At 41.3% G+C, this 17,488-nt stretch overlaps 1 protein-coding gene across 1 annotated transcript in view; it reads right to left on the bottom strand.

The window, feature by feature from the left end:
• Positions 1-16,274, bottom strand: part of LOC135713164 (myosin-G heavy chain-like) — a 117,791-nt gene extending 101,517 nt beyond the window's left edge. Inside the window, exon 1 of the mRNA XM_065236275.1 lies at positions 15,600-16,274. Coding sequence (XP_065092347.1) covers positions 15,600-16,200 — 601 coding nt within the window. The 5' untranslated portion in view covers positions 16,201-16,274. The remainder of the gene's footprint in view (positions 1-15,599) is intronic.
• Positions 16,275-17,488: the final 1,214 nt, after the last annotated feature.

The raw sequence follows: 17,488 nt of genomic DNA, 5'->3' as shown, positions 1-17,488 counted from the left end.
GGGCACAGCAGTGTCAGACACGAGAATGCCATCTCCGGCAGTGTGTTGCTCCTTCCTGTGACCCACAAAGTTCCCAAAAGGCCAAACCGATTCCACTGGTTCCTCTTGATATCCCCCTTTTTCTGTGTTTCCATCTCCGGTTGACCAAATCACGCACATGCACGACCGAAACTCTCCCACTTCATATCTGGGCTGGGTTCGGTTCGGCCTCTAGCTAGGCGAACCTTCATCAACTTTATCAACACCCTAATTGCGGCTATTCAGGTGTAATTAACAAAGATTCGTTTCCTTTTCCTCCTGCACCACTCCCCACCCAGTCAGTCCTCACTGTGTCGCGTCGCTGAGTTTTCCCCCTCGAGGGCGAAACTTTCTTACGTTCTCCTGTGCTTTCCCTGCGATATGCTTTTTATTGGAATAAGGTTTGATTGCGCCTCCGCGGGCACGGCAAAACGTGCCAGCAACACTCACCTTCGTTGCTACTAGTGCCTCTCTATTCTTTTTTTTTGCTCTACGAGCCTGTCTCTTAGGATGCGCCCCAGAGGCAAACCGGAATTGGTCGTCATCCACGAGAGGAGCAGCAGGACGAACATCCAAAACCGCAACCGGCCAACCAACCGACCGAGGAAGTATCCTACCATTTGTTCGCGAGGTACGCCCCTTCCGGTCAAATCGTTTCCGCTTCGATAATGAAGATTTTCGGGAAAATTTAAAGCGCTTGACCCTACTTCTGGTGAGGTATGGCGAGAGAAACAAAAAAAAATCTTTCCACCTGACGCACCACGGTGGGTTTGTTGCCGGCTGAAATTTCCCTCACAAGTCCTCTAAAAAATGCTCTGATGTGGAAATGACCTAGGAATTTCGTTAATATAATTTTCGAAGCCCTGTTATAAATGCCATTGCAACTTATCTTAAAAGTCCAGGAATTTTCAAAAATCTATCTAACTACACTCCCACCGTGCAACTCCACTCGGCTGCTTTCAGGTCAGCTCCTTTACACCAGAGGGGATTGCAGTAAGGAGATTAAGGGGATTTCATAAATTTTTTTTTAGGCTTCGAGGGTTGTTGGATCCCACAGGTAGGTTCGTTGTGATGAATCGTTGAACCCCAGCGGATCGGGTGCCAGTCAGTCGGTTGCGGCGTGTAACTACTCGAAAGGTAAACCTACCCTGGACTGGCGGCTGAGAAAAGTTAATCGCTTAACAATTACCTCCGAAAAAAAAAATTTAGAAGCCGGATGTGGGCGAGAATTGTTGTTGTTGGTGTAAGGTGCTTTCTTAATTTTTGAGCGGTTTGGGAAGGGATTTTTTTTCATCGCGCCGATGGTGGACGATAGGTAATTAATATTCGTTTATGTATTAATAATTACTGCTTACTACTATTTACGATAACGATAAGTTAAAAAAAAAAGTGAAGTCATAACTACAATGTAGAAGTGAAACAAAAACGATCGTGTATATTTCGGATTAAAATTGGAAAATCTAATGTTGGGCTTTATTTATTTATTTATTTATTTATTTATACTTCACCACCTTTGACCACATTGTCGTACAGACTGCTTAAAATCATATTAATCCTTTTCTTATAGACTAATTTACTAATGTTGAAATCAAATACATGGCCGACTTCATAGAAGGCTCTGCAGCAAGCGTCTAATGGATTATGTTGGACGTAGTTGGTTCGGTGGATAGGAATCCACATGGTTTGCTGATTTCGTAGCTGGCGGGCAGGTTCATGTAAGCACATATTCTGAAGTATACTGATACAGTCGATGTTGCCGGCTAAAATGTCGAAGATGTACAATCTCTGGAGCTTCAACCATCTGCTTTCTAAGGTTTGCATTCCAATAAGCGCACACCGTTGATCGTAAGGTGATAGGTTGAAGGGACCATTCAAAGGTAGACCCCATAAAGCGTTTGTGAACTTGTTCGATTCGTTGGACATGAACATGATGATACGGAGTCTAAACCTGTACGGTATACTCTAGGACACTTCGGGCTAATGAGCAATACAAACCGCAACTTATTATCAAAAATGACTCCTGAATCCTTGTAAGGGAAAATCTATTGATGGCTTTACCATTTACCTTTAGCATTCATTTCGTAGACTCCCAACATTTCTCAATCAACCTGGACTGGGGACAATTGGGTGGGTTAAGTCCATCTGAACAATCTGGATCCTATTGTAGCACATCACTGCTGCAATAACAACTCTCAAGATCTGGTCAGAACATGTCGGGGAACCGATGAATGACAATATTAATTTCTGAAGACAATAAAGTTCCGAGTATATTGTACTATTCGAGCTGATAAACAGCAGCACCGAATAGCACTATTCGGTCATTGGCCGAATACTAAATGCATGCTCTATGCAATACACGTAAACTGAATATTCGGCAGCATACTTGAAAAACCACCAGACTATCTTTTGCTGCATTTGTAAACAAACCGTACTGAGACCTTTTCATCACAATGCGAAGGCCGCCCACGCAAACCAACACTATCATCGGGTAGGAAAAAGTTTCCCCTATGGGCACGAGCATTAGAACGATTTGTTTACAAATGCTAATAGGTCCTTTTCTATTGTTAATTCAGATATGATAAGCCACGGTTAAAATTTGCCACGAAAAAAAAACTCGCTTGTAGCTTTTATTATTTTTTTTTCTCGGCGTCAGGAACTGTCAAGATTTTGCTCGCCGACCGCAACGAAAAATAAGCTTGCTTTCTCTTTCCGCTGTTGGTTGCGTTGAAGCAAAGATATTTAATTAACAAGACATCCCACTAATCAAGTCCTCGAACAAGGCAATGGAAACGCCATCCTTATGTGATTGCAGTGCCATCTGGTGAGGGCACATTGAAACAAGTGGGAGTCCCCCGCCAACTTCACCACCAGGGCTCAATAAATGACAGTGTCAGTATGACATATGCCAGCGTGGACGTTCATGCTAAGCTGAGGGAAGAGGATGATCGATGTCATCATCATTATATTGCGATAGCAAGATTCTCACTTCGTTATGATTGCATCGATTTTCATCACCACGTTATACGCATCAGAAACGCTGCGTTAGGGCAATGAAAACTGCCTATTTTATTACGTTTGTTTAGCAATGATTTCGATAAGTTGCGTTTTTTCCATGTATATTTCTATGCAATTTCTATTATGTTGAGCAACAGCTTCATAAATCTTCAATTCTCGATTACTTTTCCGAAGGGACCTATCTGCATTTATAAACAATGCATCTTCCTGATACCGGTGGTGATTGTTTTCTCAAGCGTTTTTGATGCGTATAACGTGGTAATGATTGAAAATCGATGCAATCATAACGAAGTGAGAATCTTGCTATCGCAATATAATAATGTTGACATCGATCATCCTCTTTCCTCGGCTTATCATGAACGTCCACGCTGGCATATGTCATACTGACACCTGTCATTTATTGAGCCCTGGTGGTGACGTTGGCGGGGGACTCCCAACTGTTTCAATGTGCACTCACCAGATGCCATTGCGATCACATAAGGATGGTGTATCCATTGCCTTGTTCGAGGACTTGATTAGTGGGATATCTTGTTAAATTAATATCTTTGAAAAAACGCAGCATATCGAAATCATTGCTAAACAATCATAATAAAATATGCTGTTTTCATTGGCCAACGCTGCACGCTATTGGCTTTTCAAAAATTATGTTGAAGTACTGATTACTTTTCTATTTTATAACGAAGGTATTTTTCAATGACGGCGAATGAAATCGTAAACTGATACCCTGTACAGACTATGGCTTATATCATGTAATAACAGCCTGTAAAGAGCACTTATACATAGGATTTCCAGTGAAAACTAGATGCATGAGTGCCTATGGCAAGACAGCCTATATTACATGATATAAGCCATAGTCTGTACGGGGTATGAAGCTGCCGAAGCTGAGTGATGACGATGAGTGTTCAAATCTTTGGTACGTCTTCCTTCGGAAGGGAAGTAAAGCCGTTGGTCCCGGCCAATGCGTGATGAATGGGTGCGATATCCTACGCAGGTGTGGAAGCTGCCTTCCTGCACATTCGATTGGCGTCAATGGATAGCAATCGATATCCGTCGGTCATTGGTACTAGATTGCGGAACAGAGACCGACGTTAAATAAAGAAATGAAGAAGAAGAAGAAAATGAAGTTTGTGTCGTTATCGAAGGTTTCAATTTTCAAATCAAATGAGTAAAATGAGTGATAAGCGTTAAGCAATTCGGGAATATTTTCAAGAAATCGACGGTGGAAAAAATGCCAAATATGTCGAGTGCAATTCCACACTCTCCCGTCGTGGAATTGGTAAGAATGCAACGAACTCGGCGATGATCAATCATCTGAAACTGCTTCAGGAACTTCACGAAGTATACCGCGCTAAGGAATTGGAACGAAAATCATCGAAATCCAAGGATGGACTTACTCAAACGACAATAAAGGAATGTTTTAGTGCAGCAGAAAAATGGGATCCTAAATCTTGCAAAGCTGAAGAAGTTACCACCGCTATTGCTGAGATGTTTGCTTTGGATATTCAGCCGTTCAGGATATTCAGGTGGAGAACGAAGGTTTTCGTCTATTAATGGCAACAGTGCAGCCGAAATATCAGGTAAGTTAAACACATCGCAATTTTTATATTGCCTATAAACCATTTTCTTGTGGTGCAGATTCCCAGCCACAAGCATTTCTCCAAGGTGATCCGATCTTATTTTTTGCAAAATGCAGAAGAACTATACAGGAACTACTGCCTCGAAAAGGAATCATCTACTACAGACATTTGGTCTTGGCCAAGCAACAGAGCTGTCATCAGTTTAATAGGTGATTAGACGACACATGTTGCAGACATTACTGGCTAGACGACAAATGAATTAATGCGGATTGGTTTAAAAATTCACGAAATATTGGCTGAATGGAACATACTTGTGCATCTCATTCTATGTGATAACGATGCCATCATGATTGAAGTACACTCAGGTCTTTTTAACACGGGGGATACGTACCGTTTAAAAAAAAAACCGTGTAAAAAAAAACCTACGAGATTTTGATTTTTCGCATGCTTAAATATTTTTAAAAAATCGGATTTTGATGCCATTTGTTATTAAAGCATGATATGGTCCATATAGACATATTTTAAAAATTTCGGTATTTACACCAAAAAATGTGATTTTTTTAAGTATGCCATTCGATTAGAAATAGCTTGAAACGGATAATGTGATTGGAATCAAGTCGATAGGTGGTATCGTTGTCGAGAAATCGTTAAAAACGTACCGTGTAAATCGTGGAAAACCGTGTAAAAAAACCGTGTAAAAAAAACCGCGTAAAAAAAAACCGTGTAAAAAAAGACTTCAGTGTATTGGACAGGGCGGAGTTGCCAAATGCTGGTTGATTCATTCATTCTTTGTAGCTGGTAGATGTTGACGCCCTCGAGTGTCAGAAATCGGTAAGTAATCTGGTTACTACATCTCGTAACATCGTAACCATTCTCCGTTGGCCTGCAACAAGTTGCGTGAAATACAAACCAAATATGAATTGCCAGAACGTAAACTTCTTCAGGATGTCCGCACCAGGTGGAATTCTACGTATTATTTGTTACAGCGGTTGATGGCTCAGCGAACAGCCGTAACCTACTACGCGGGAGAAGCTGCCAACATTAGGAAAAATGGCTTCAAAAAGGTTTTTATTGTTGCCAAATAGCTTTTATTGTAGCTTAAGGGGAAGCTTACCGGCCCGAAAATAAAAAAAAAATATTTTCGGTACGTTTTTATTTTTCTAAAAAATATCGGAAAAAATTATCAAAAATCAAGTTTCTTCCCTAGATTTTTGTCAAAAATTACATGTAAAAATATGTTTTCTATCTCATCATGAAAAAAAAATTGGACTCTCAGAAAAACCAAAAAGTCGATGTTTTGTGGTTTTTTAAGTCCAATTTTATGCCATAATGACTTATAAAAAATGTTTTTGCTCGTGAATTTTCTTTGAAAAATTAGAAAAAATGTGATTTTTTTAAATTTTTGATACATTTTTTTTTCAATATTTTTAGAAAAATAAAAACGTTATTATTTTTTTCGGAGCGGTGAACTTGCCCTTAAATACGGGTTTCAAATGGTCCTCAACCGTTATGCAACCTTTTTGCAGTAATTCAATCTTGAAGAGCTCCGAAAATATACCCATCAGAACCTTCTCCAGGAAGGGCTATCTAGAAAGATTCTAGTCTTAATGAGGTTTTAGTGGATGTAAGTAGCAAAGTAGGCTTGACTAGGGTTTTATGAATGTTGTTTTATAGTAGCTTTGTATTACTCTATAAAACTTAAAATGTTACTTGGGACGTATCTGTTATTGATACCAACATTAATTAGTTAATTAGTGGCTGTTGATTAACTACGACAGCTTAGTGAGGGGGGGGGGATTATTCACGGCCCATGCAAATTTTAAAAATTGTTCATGGACAATTTTCTACAAAGGGGGAGGGGTAGGGCAAGAATAAAAAAAAACTTTCTACGTAGTTGAACACCCCTTAAGTGGAATTAAACGGAATATAAGGTTTTTTTTCTGTTTTATTCAACTTATTTATTTATTGAATAGCGCATCTGAAAACACAAATCTTTGAGTATTTTTAGTGATTTCAATAATCTCCACAATCGAAATGCTTGTCTGTTTGGCTCCACATGTTAACAGTTCGTTTGGCTCTGAAATTCAATTTTGTTTGGCTATATGGACAGAAATGCTTGCCAGCAAGCCGCTCGCTTGTAGAATTTTATATTTTCAATGGGCTTACGGGTCGACTCTTCTGTTTGTGACCTTTCATGCAGCGATATTCGAGCCGCATTCAAGACAAAATCTTTTGGAAAGAACGGCAGAAAATGGCCGCCTTTCACCACATGATTCATCGAATGCAGACTCTTCCACTCAGCGATACAGGAAAGGTTAAGGAATTACAGTACATCTTCGAAACAGCAACACTCAACGGATACAAGGAGACCACAATCCAGGCAATCATCGATAAAACAACGAGAATTCTACAAAGGAGATTATTTACAACCTTCATCGCAGCACCTGAACCATTGAAATGAGTGTTCGTTCCATTTGATCAAGATATTACTTGGTCTTACAGTTAAAACAATTCGGATTAGATTTAGTATTCACCAGTAGACATAACCAGTTGAAATCATTGTTTGGATCCACTAAAGACCCAGTTAATGTTTTAAGGTAAAGCAGGTGTATATAAAATAAGCTGTAATCATTGTAACAAAGTATATGTAGGACAAACCAAGAGAACTTTAGCAACTAGATTTAAAGAACATATAGCGGAGGTTAATAAGGCCAAAAAGCAAGACGAAAAAGGCCTAACAAATGATTTAAAATCAAAGGTTGCAGAACACATCTTCACAGAGGACCACCAACTATCGACGGAGGACATCACGATTTTACGGATCGTATCTACACCATGGAAATTGCATGTTGCAGAGAGCCTCAAGATCAACAAACAACGTAATTCAACTTTACTCAACAGGGATCAAGGAAACGGACACACATGGCTTTTCAAGTTACTACCACGACACATCAACGAGTAAGCAGCGGAGTACCTGTTCCCACAGGAAATTAAATTTAAGTTTACCTAGTTTCTTAGTGAAAATGTATCTGTGTTAATATATATTCGGTAAATGCGATGTTTTTCTTCAGTCGAGTATTAGTACGAAACACGCGTATCTGTCAAGGATAAGCAAATAAGGTAGGTGATACTCTAAGGAAGCCTTAGCGTGAAACTTTAAAGGCACAAATGTCAGCCTCCACAAAACATACAAATTTGAAATTGCTACTCCTTGTTTGCTGCGCTAGTACAAACAGAGAGTAGCAGTTTCAAATTTGTATGTTTTGTGGAAGCTGACATTTGTGCCTCGAAAACGAAATTCGCGCTGTACAAGACGTTGATTCAGCCGGTAGCCCTTTATGGCCACGAATCGTGGGCATTGAAAGAGGCCGATCGGAGAGCTTTCGGTGTCTTCGAGCGTAAAGTGCTGCAAACAATACTCGGCGGTAAACTGGAAAATGGCATCTGGCGGCGTCGCATGAACCACGAGTTGTACCAAGTATATAACGACATGGATATTGTGAAGCTTATAAAACACGGCAGGCTACAGTGGGCTGGGCATGTGGCACGAATGCCGGAAGAGCGTCAAGCAAAGTCAATGTTCAGCAGGGAACCCGAAAGAGGACGTCAGCTTCGGGGTAGGCCACGCACGCGTTGGCTTTGTGCAGTTGAGGAGGTCATTAGGTCCTTGAACGTCCAAGGCGACTGGAAGCGATTGGCTCAGGACCGAGACCAATGGAGACGGTTACTTCGTTCGGCGCAGATTTGAATTCAACGAATCGTCGCCCATCAGGTACTCAGGTAGGACATTTGTGCCTTTGAAGTTTCACGCTAAGGCTTCCTTAGAGTATCACCTTAAATTACTAATCCTTCTCTCTCGTATTATACAGGTATTCCACTAAAACAGCCCACATTCATCAGAATTTGTATAGGTATTTTGTGGCTAGCACAATGATACTCGATGCAAATTTCCATCCCGAATGATTTCCTCAACCCAACCGGGGAATCGAGCCCACCACCTCCGGCTTAGTAATACCGTACCTTTACTGACTAGGCTATCTGTTGCCCCTACATTAAATCCATACAAACAAGATTAGGCAATCCCTCTAATCGCATGTATATATAAATAAATTAGACATAAATTGTTTCTTCTCTGAGCATCAGCGACAGCTCCTCGATAGGCGTACATACATAGATTAATGGTTTAAATTATTCCTTGCTGATGTTATAAGTGCTAATAGAAATATTACCCAACCACCCAAAACCAACTAACATAGCTCAAACGCATCTGGTTTGTGTCGCTAGCTCCCATACCTGCTTGCAGTCCCAACCCAATGTCGCGTTTTTGTTCCAATTCCAGCTTGACCCCACACCGCCGCACCGCCGTAGTCGTCATCCTAATGAGCCCCTGCGCCTGTGTGGAGACGGAAGTGCACCCGGTCGGAAAAGGTCGGTGTCCGTGCTCGTGTGGTTGCGTGTGTAACGGAGCTTTTCCTTTTTCCGTGTTACGAGTTAGTGAGTCCTTCTTGGGCCTCGGCCGTGGGCTGGATGGGCGGACGAAAGGGAAATTAATAAAAACGTCATGTTCAATTCTAAATTCGGTTAATTGAATGTGACACGAGCACTAATTAATGGCAACGGAAAACGCGAAAACCTGTGATTATCGGGTGATTGAGAAGAAAGTTGCAGTTATGGTGATGTGGAAAATCGATCACCGGGTGCGTCTGGGAGGAGTTTTCAGCCAACTAGGCGTTAAAGTTCTGGACGTCGAAGCTTTCTAGCAGAATATGATGGTGATAGGACAGACTTTGTCATTCTTCTCTACTTGAAGTGAGCAACAACGTGAATTTGTCGTGGCGTGCCACAATCATTTATGCTGACCTCGAAAGAGAACGTTCTTCCACCAACACCAGGTCATAAAGTCGTAATCTTGAGCCTCTGATAAGCTTCCGAGAAACTACCGGCCAGCCTAGGCTAGAAGGAAGACGCTAATTAACTAAATATAAATTTGACCAGCCGCCTCCTATCGGTTGCTTTAGATCCTTAAAAGAAAGCCAAAAGTCCATCCACCCAAGCAACAATCTTTCGTCTACAGCGTGCTGCGTGTGCAGCACCCATGGTCAAAGCACAAACTTTCACTATCATCACCGACTGTCGTGTTCAAGTCGGGCGAGACCAACAGGCGGGTCTGCATTCGTGAGCATTTCCTTCAGCGGGGTGGACGATTTTTATGGCAATGTCCTTCCTCCGGGCGGTGCGTGAGCCGTGGAGTACAACTTCACAACGACCGACGGACGCAAACTAATTTGATAACGCACACGATAACCGGGTTGCAAGTTATGCTGATTGAATTAAACCATTCAAATCCTTATCGCGGAATCGTTATTGTCACTTATCTGGGTACAACTGCGGTGAGCTAGTAGGTTTGAACTGGATGGCGGAGATGTTTGTTGTTTATTTGGTGGAATGACTTGATTTATTTTGTGCCTGCTAGAACTGGCCGAAGAATTGATAGGGTAGGGTAGAGCGCTACTTCGTCGTAATTGCCCATTTTTTTTACATTGTATCGTCTTGGTAGGTTTGCGCACTTTTTCGTTAGGCGCACTTTTCGTCGCACTCCCCATGTGCGCAATCCACTATAAATAGTACTAAATAGTTCTTATAAATTAAATAATGAGCATTTAATTGTATCACACATATTTCATAAAATAAAAGCACTATAAGCACCACTTCTTTCGTTGAGGTCTAATTTTGTCTCTTATTTGCATAAGTAATTTTATTTCGTTCCAAATTAAGCTTAGTTGTTTTTTTTTTTAGTTTAAAGAGAAATCGGTCAAAATGGACGCTTTCTTGAGAGATCGAAGTAGGCCACGCTGCAAAAATGACGTGTTTTTGTTTTGCTGTGTCGTTTTCGTTCTAGTGAAAATGTTATAAATTTACAATTTCATTTTTAAAAAGTGTTAATTTGAAAGTACAGAAGTGATGTTGAAAAGTGCATTAAGTGAACATTTTCAAATTCTTAACCGTTGCATGTGGTGCATACTGTTTTAACCTACACGTAGTTACGCTCACTAAGTTTATTTACCTTTTCGTTCCTCTGTCCTCTATAGAAAATATCCATCTAATTCAAGACGATCATTTCAAAACTGACTAAATACGCGTCAATCAAGTATTGAACTACTGCTTGATTGAAAGTTTCAGAACATTATCAACGGTGTATATTTGCATTGATAATGTATTGGAGCGGGACTTAAAGCTCGATTCAAAGTAAATCTGGACGCACGGTTTAATACACCACCGCGCCCCTGGTGGTCGGAACAAAAAACGTTTGACAGGTATTTGTTGATGTTTCATTGACGAAGAAATTGGTGAAAAGTTTTTTTTCGAAAAGAAAATTAATTGTTCACAAACATCTAGAGAACCCTTCGTGGTCTGCCTCAAAAAATAGCAGAAGTGTTAAAATTCCCAAAGTCAACGGTGAGTCTTGTAATCAAACGTTACAAAGATATTCGGAGTGTGGATAGAGCACAGTGCATCTATCATAAAAGTGGCACTAGGGACAAAGAGCTGAGGAGAAAGGTGTTGAGGTACGTGAAAAGCAACCCAGGTGTCTCCATACGTAATTTGGCAAAACAATACGATTCCAACTTTTCCACCGTGCGTAGCATCCTTTCTAGAGAAGGATATAAGTCTTTTTGTGCCAGTAAACATCCGAATTGCTCCCTGAAACAAAATTTAGTGGCCACGATTACTATACGAACGAGTTTTGACGAAATTTGATGGCTGTATTTTAATGGATGACGAAACATATGTCAAAATGGATTATAAACAAATCCCCGGACGAAAATTTTACCTAGCAAGTGGTAGTGAGGATGTCCCTTCCAGGTGTAAATTTGTTTTTGCTGATAAGTTTGCTCGGAAACTAATGATTTAAATTTAAACCTAACAGTTTAAAATCAAGGTATTCATCGCATTTTTTTTTCCTTTGGTTTGTTTTTTTCCGTCGATCTTGTTTTCCGTGCTGAGCACCAATGCTACCGACGTGCCAGGAAGGCAGCTCCCACACCTGGACCCTACCTATCGACCCATCAACTCATGAACCGGGGACCAACGGCTTTACTTCCCATCCGAAGGAAGGCCTGATCAGAGATGTTATGCCTCAGAACATCCCGGCGGCGCCGACTGGGATTGAACCCAGGCCTGCTGGGGTGAAAGGTAATCACGCTTACCACTACACCACCGGCGCCGTTATGCGCTGGAATAGGCTTTTATGGTTTTTTTTTCAAAATTTTTGTGAGTTTCCAAAAGGGTTTGGAACTCGGGTCTAATTTCGAAATATTATTTTCAAAAGTTTTGTTCCTCAGGGCAGATAATCGCTTTTTAATTTGTTTTTGCAAATCCTGCCAGATAGCTTTCATTGCAGGATCGCGTGTTCTTTGTTTTTGTCTTCTACGGACATTTTTAAGACGGATCAAGAGCCGAAGATCGTCGTCTATTATAATTGAATCGAATTTAACCTCGCATTTTGGAACTGAGGCAGCTCTTGCTTCAACTATAGAAGTAGTCAGAGATTCAAGAGCATAATTAATTTCATCTTTGGTTTGCTTTGTTAGCTTGGTTAGCTCTCATAATTTCAGTTTGGGTCTTACTAGTCCTATTGAGAATCACGTTGTTCGGGATTATCTGAATATTTTCTCTCGGGAAAATATTTTTGATTATTCCTGGGGGACTGATTTGGACGAAGTAAGGTCTATAACTAAAAAGTTTCATAATATGAAAGCTCCAGGTGATGATGGAATTTTCTATATCCTCATCAAAAAACTCCCAGAGAGTACCTTGTCTTTCTTGGTAAAATTATTTAACAGATGTTTCCATTTGGCATACTTTTCTGATAAATGGAAAAATGCAAAAGTTGTTCCAATTTTGAAGCCGGATAAAAATCCAGCTGAAGCATCTAGCTACCGTCCAATAAGTTTGCATTCTTCAATAAGTAAACTTTTTGAAAAGATAATTTTGAATTCAATGATACTGATTTTTTGCAGATGAGCAGTTTTGGATTTCGCCATGGGCATTCAACTACTCATCAACTCTTAAGAGTTACCCTACCCCCAAGCTCCTCCTCTTTTCCTATCCTTCGGCAATGTACCCCTATAACCTCGGAAAAGCCGCGAGTATTCGGCCCAACTCCTACTAGACATAGCATTAAGTGAATTTTGTTACAAACAATGAATTACCGGCTCCGTAAAGCTTACGCGATTGAGCCTTACACATAAACGAACTAGATAAAGAATGAATAAAATTCTAATATTTAAACAAGTTTTTAGACTGGCCATAGTTTGCTGAGCCAATATGGTCTAGTTGTTGCACTACCAGGAAAAAAGTAGAAGGGTCTGTGCCTAGAGGCACGAACGGAAGCTTGACGTAGGACCGTTAGTGGACGGAACAAATGTGAACATTTAGTTCTTTTAATTGATCAATCATCAATTATCTTAACTCTTTCCGTTTTTTATTTGTAAGCGTATCAAATTTTTAGTATTTACTTCAAAGAGAAAGTTGATGAAGAGAATCCAAGAGACTGCCAACTTGAGTATTTTCGATTCATCTACCCGACTTTAAAAGGTGTATTTTGAATTTTTTGTTATTTATGAAGTTTTAAGTTGAGTGCATTTTGGTATTAAAGTGTATTCAATTCATCCCTCACAGGATTTCCTTCCAAATTATATGAATGGGGCGGGGCGGAAAGTATCGTTTGTGCAGACTATGTAAAAGAGGAGGGACTTCGAGAGATTGAACTCGTGAGAGCTAATTTTCTCACAAATTTGATTTTATTGGCTTCACACAGTGGTGTGGTCGTTGGGAGCGTGTGGTTCTGAGTATGGCGATGAGTGTACAAAATATTACGCAATTCCATCCTCCCTATTCGCACGCGCCCGAGGATCGGAGGCGAATGCCACTTCGACTTGTTTCGTCTACTTACTACTCTCTGACGACTGTGCTGGGGAAGCAGCATATGCATGTAGGTAATTGGTGGATTTGTTAGTTAATTCAACGCTTTTGGACAATGCTGGACATTTATCAGTTTTCAATAGTTTATTGTTGAAAATCAACATTCGGAAGCATTGTTATCGTTGCGTAGCCATATTTCTGATCGATTGGTGATAAAGTTATTGAAATTGGACCAGGGGCAGCTGAGTTATTAACGTTCAAAATCTTTCTTAATTTGTTACATGTTCCATTTTCGGTTCTCACAAAGTGTACCCCATATAGAAATCAAAGACGTAGTCCTACGTCAAAAGCACTTCAAAGGATTCAGAACAAAGTTCTGAAAATTATTTTGAAGTTGCCTCCTTGGTACAGTACTGCCGAGGTGCATAGAATTTCGAATGTTGCATCGGCAAACCATTATTATTTATTTAGTTATTATTATTATAGCCCATCTGACTTGGTAGTCTCAACGAAACATTTAAATCAAAATGTAGTCATTCATTAAAAATTAAGAATTGGCCGACAGCAAACGATGCCGAAATCTGGATGTCAGAGTCAAATAGGTCAGATACTTCGTTGAATTGATGAATCATGGCGACAAAGGAACTGTGTGCAGCATAGTTGGTTGCATGTACTACTTCATGTAGCAAGGCTTTCCGACGGAGTGTTCGGACAGGAGCATACAGATTAATTTTGGCCATTAACTCAGCAACATCATATTCTGCGAGCAAAAATTAAGCAACGAAGACGGCCTGCGATACGTTTCGTCGCTCAGCAAGAGTATCCAAACCCAGCAAACGACAGCGGTCAGCATACGGTGGTAAATTCAGCGGGTCACTCCAAGGAAGATAGCGCAGGTCGTATCTGACGAATTTGCGTTGAACAGCTTCGAATCGTGCACTCCATACTGCTTGGTAGGGATTCCAGACAACACACGCGAGTTCCTAAAGGGTAAAGGGCTTTAAAACACAGAGGATCACGGAATTCCTTAAAGATCTTGAACATGAATCCAAGCTGGTGATTTGCTTTGTCGAATGTGGTTGAGAAGTGGCGAGTGTACGTGACCTTTTCATCCAACATGACACCGAGGTCTTTAACGTTAAAGTGCGGTCCTAGAAACGTTATAATCAAACAGAATGGCAGTCCTAGTTCGACGGAAATTAATTGTGCAGCACTTTGAGACGCATAGGACCATAAAATTACGTTCAAACCAATCATCAAAGATTTCCAGAAGGTTTTGTAGTTCCAAACAGTCACCATAGTCTAGAATGACTAGGGTTATCCTCAATTGCAACAATTAATTCTCTTTATACTTAGATAAGAATAGGATTGCTTCTTCGCAAATTTAGTTTCTGCCCGTCGTACGGTATGCTGACCCTACTTCACTTACGTTCTCGAAGCTCTGTTGATATTGAATTCTGACGAACAGCTCAGCATTAGAGATCCTGTTGTGAGGCCACCAAGTACGAACAATGCACCACAGTCACCATTTTTTGCGCACCTCTATTGCTCTTGGTGCCGTGGTAGGGATCTGATCGCTATCTGACTACCAAGACATTGAAAACATTCGACTTTTTCTAATGTATGCCCATCTACCGAAAAATTGGAAGGTGTAGTAAGCAGTTTGATAGCATCGGTTACTACCAATTCGATGCGAAGTTGACGATAGATGCTGTCGTTGATTTGCCTGCATAAGTCTTAATCTACGAAAAACGATGTTTAAAGTCATTGTTGATCACGTGCTAGTCTAAAATTTATAAATTCGACTGATGAATTTTCGCCGACAAAAACCCCCCTTTATAAAATAAATCTCACTCCCAATCGATAACATCCGAGGCACTTGATAACGAGAGCCCAACAATTTTCTAAATCCATAAAATTTGAAACTACCGGCGATCACAAAAGGGATCCAAAAAGCACGAACATGATTTTCTGAATGCTTACAGGTAGTACCTCTGCAATACTTTGGTCCCATTTATTGATCCTATTCATTCCATAATGTGATAAAAATAGATATAGACTTACCATTTTGATTTTCGGTCAAGTTGGTGTAATAGATCGGTGCCACACAAGCCTCCGTCGGGCTGGTCGGTCCCGTTGGTCCTGCTGTTTCATCCACTATTCGTTGTATCACTCCTCCCGTTCCCATGCCCGTTCCCCCTAATCCTCCGCCACCAGCACTGCCATTGATGCCTGCACCGGTGCTAATCACGCTTCCCAGTTGCCCCGGGCCACCAGAACCACTACTGATCACACTTACACTGTTCAGTATAATCACATTTCCGGTACCGGGTCCGGCCGGGGTGGGACTACAGATCACTCCCCCCGGGACTACCCCACCAGTGCTGTTGCTGTGACTAGTATGCTTCACAATCACATTTCCCACTTCCGTTGCACTGTTTGTGCCACCACCCCCGATAATCGTAATCTGGCCGTGCTGCTGCTGCTGCTGGTGGTGGTGCTGTTGCTGTTGTTGTTGATGATGATGATAGTGGTTGTTGTTGAATTGGATGGCGGCGGGCTGGCCATTAGTAGCGAGCCGTCCATAGGGAATCACCCCACCTCCGACGGAAACGGTCGGTGGCGGAGCTGCTATTTGCTTCTTGACGATGTAGCAACGAGGCATGCTGATGTTGTTTGGATTGATCCACGTCCTAATAGTGTTATTTATTTCGCTGTGGACTGGAGGTTGCTAGCGCTAAGGCTGAAGAACCACCCACGCAGGTGGTGCGCCCGCTCGCTTCCGGATAGAAGGCTAATAAATCGATAAAAATAAAACCTGCTTGGAAGGTAACCTTGTGCCGTGCTGAGGTGAGTGGGGGTTGCTAGTGAGAATCAGTAATCCAGGATGGTGGTAGTAAAAAAGGTAGCAGGAGGTACGGTTCCGAAAAACAACACACTTGTTGGATTTATGAAATATGTTTTAATGGACCCCGCGAATCCTTCGTCGTGCCGCCCCGCCAGCGTCGTGTCGCGTCGCGTCGGGGGAATCCAGGGTCGGGAAATGTTCGCGTTTCACTGACGACTGTTGGTTGGTGTGTGTGTATGTGTGTTGGTGTGCACTTGTGCAGCGGAGCGAGACGGGTTGACCTGCTGCTCTTGCTTTCGGGCGCTTGATGGTTTGCCCTGGTTCGAGTTGTTGTTGATTTTTCCTGGTGTGTAATGTTTGTATTTCGTACTGCCTGACTCTGTGTGGGTGAGCGTTTTGCGGCTCCTGTGACTTTGCCGCTGGGGGGTGGTAGCTCCTGGGGGTGGTGGACACAGAGTTGACAAAGGGGACGACAGGGGACCAATATAGGTGAGTCAATGTGTATATTTATGTGTTTAGGGAAAACAATCGTAAAACACTTGTTGTTATGGGGTAGTTTTGGGCGAGTTCCTCACTTCCTTCCACACGTTTGGCGATGCCACCTTGCTTACTTGCTTGCTTTGCACGATTTGGAGATTGGAATATTGCTTTTCACTCGATTTAGTTGCACCGGTATTGATTTATTTTTATTTGTTTAGTTTTAAAAGTTTTCGAGTATAAAATATTTATTGCTATAATCTTTGATCGTAACGCTTAAAAACGGGGGGAATTTCATTCCAAACTACTGCTATCGGTTATGTAGGTGTTTGCTTTTTATTTTGCTTCAATTTCACAGGATGGGTATTGCTTTCGTTGTATTTTCGAGTAATTTTCTTCAATTGCTTTTCGTTTACCACTGCGTTACAGGAGTTTTTTTTTTATTCGTTTGTCAAAGTTTACATATTGAGCCGGACAGTGTCATCCGTTAATGTATGTATGTAATAATTACAACTTGATGCAACAAGTAGCCGAAAGTGGAGTGCAGCTTGCCCCCCAATATACTACGGCGAGTGGCGACTGACGACAATGACGAGACGATGATTCCCGACATGGCTCTTTACTGGCG

This window comes from Ochlerotatus camptorhynchus, unplaced genomic scaffold (assembly GCF_037179485.1).
Source record: "Ochlerotatus camptorhynchus isolate MF236.1 unplaced genomic scaffold, CSIRO-AGI_Acam_v1.1 ptg000540l, whole genome shotgun sequence".
NCBI lineage: Eukaryota > Metazoa > Arthropoda > Insecta > Diptera > Culicidae > Ochlerotatus > Ochlerotatus camptorhynchus.
Note: the sequence above shows the minus strand (reverse complement) of the source record. Positions and strands in the feature narration are given on the sequence as shown.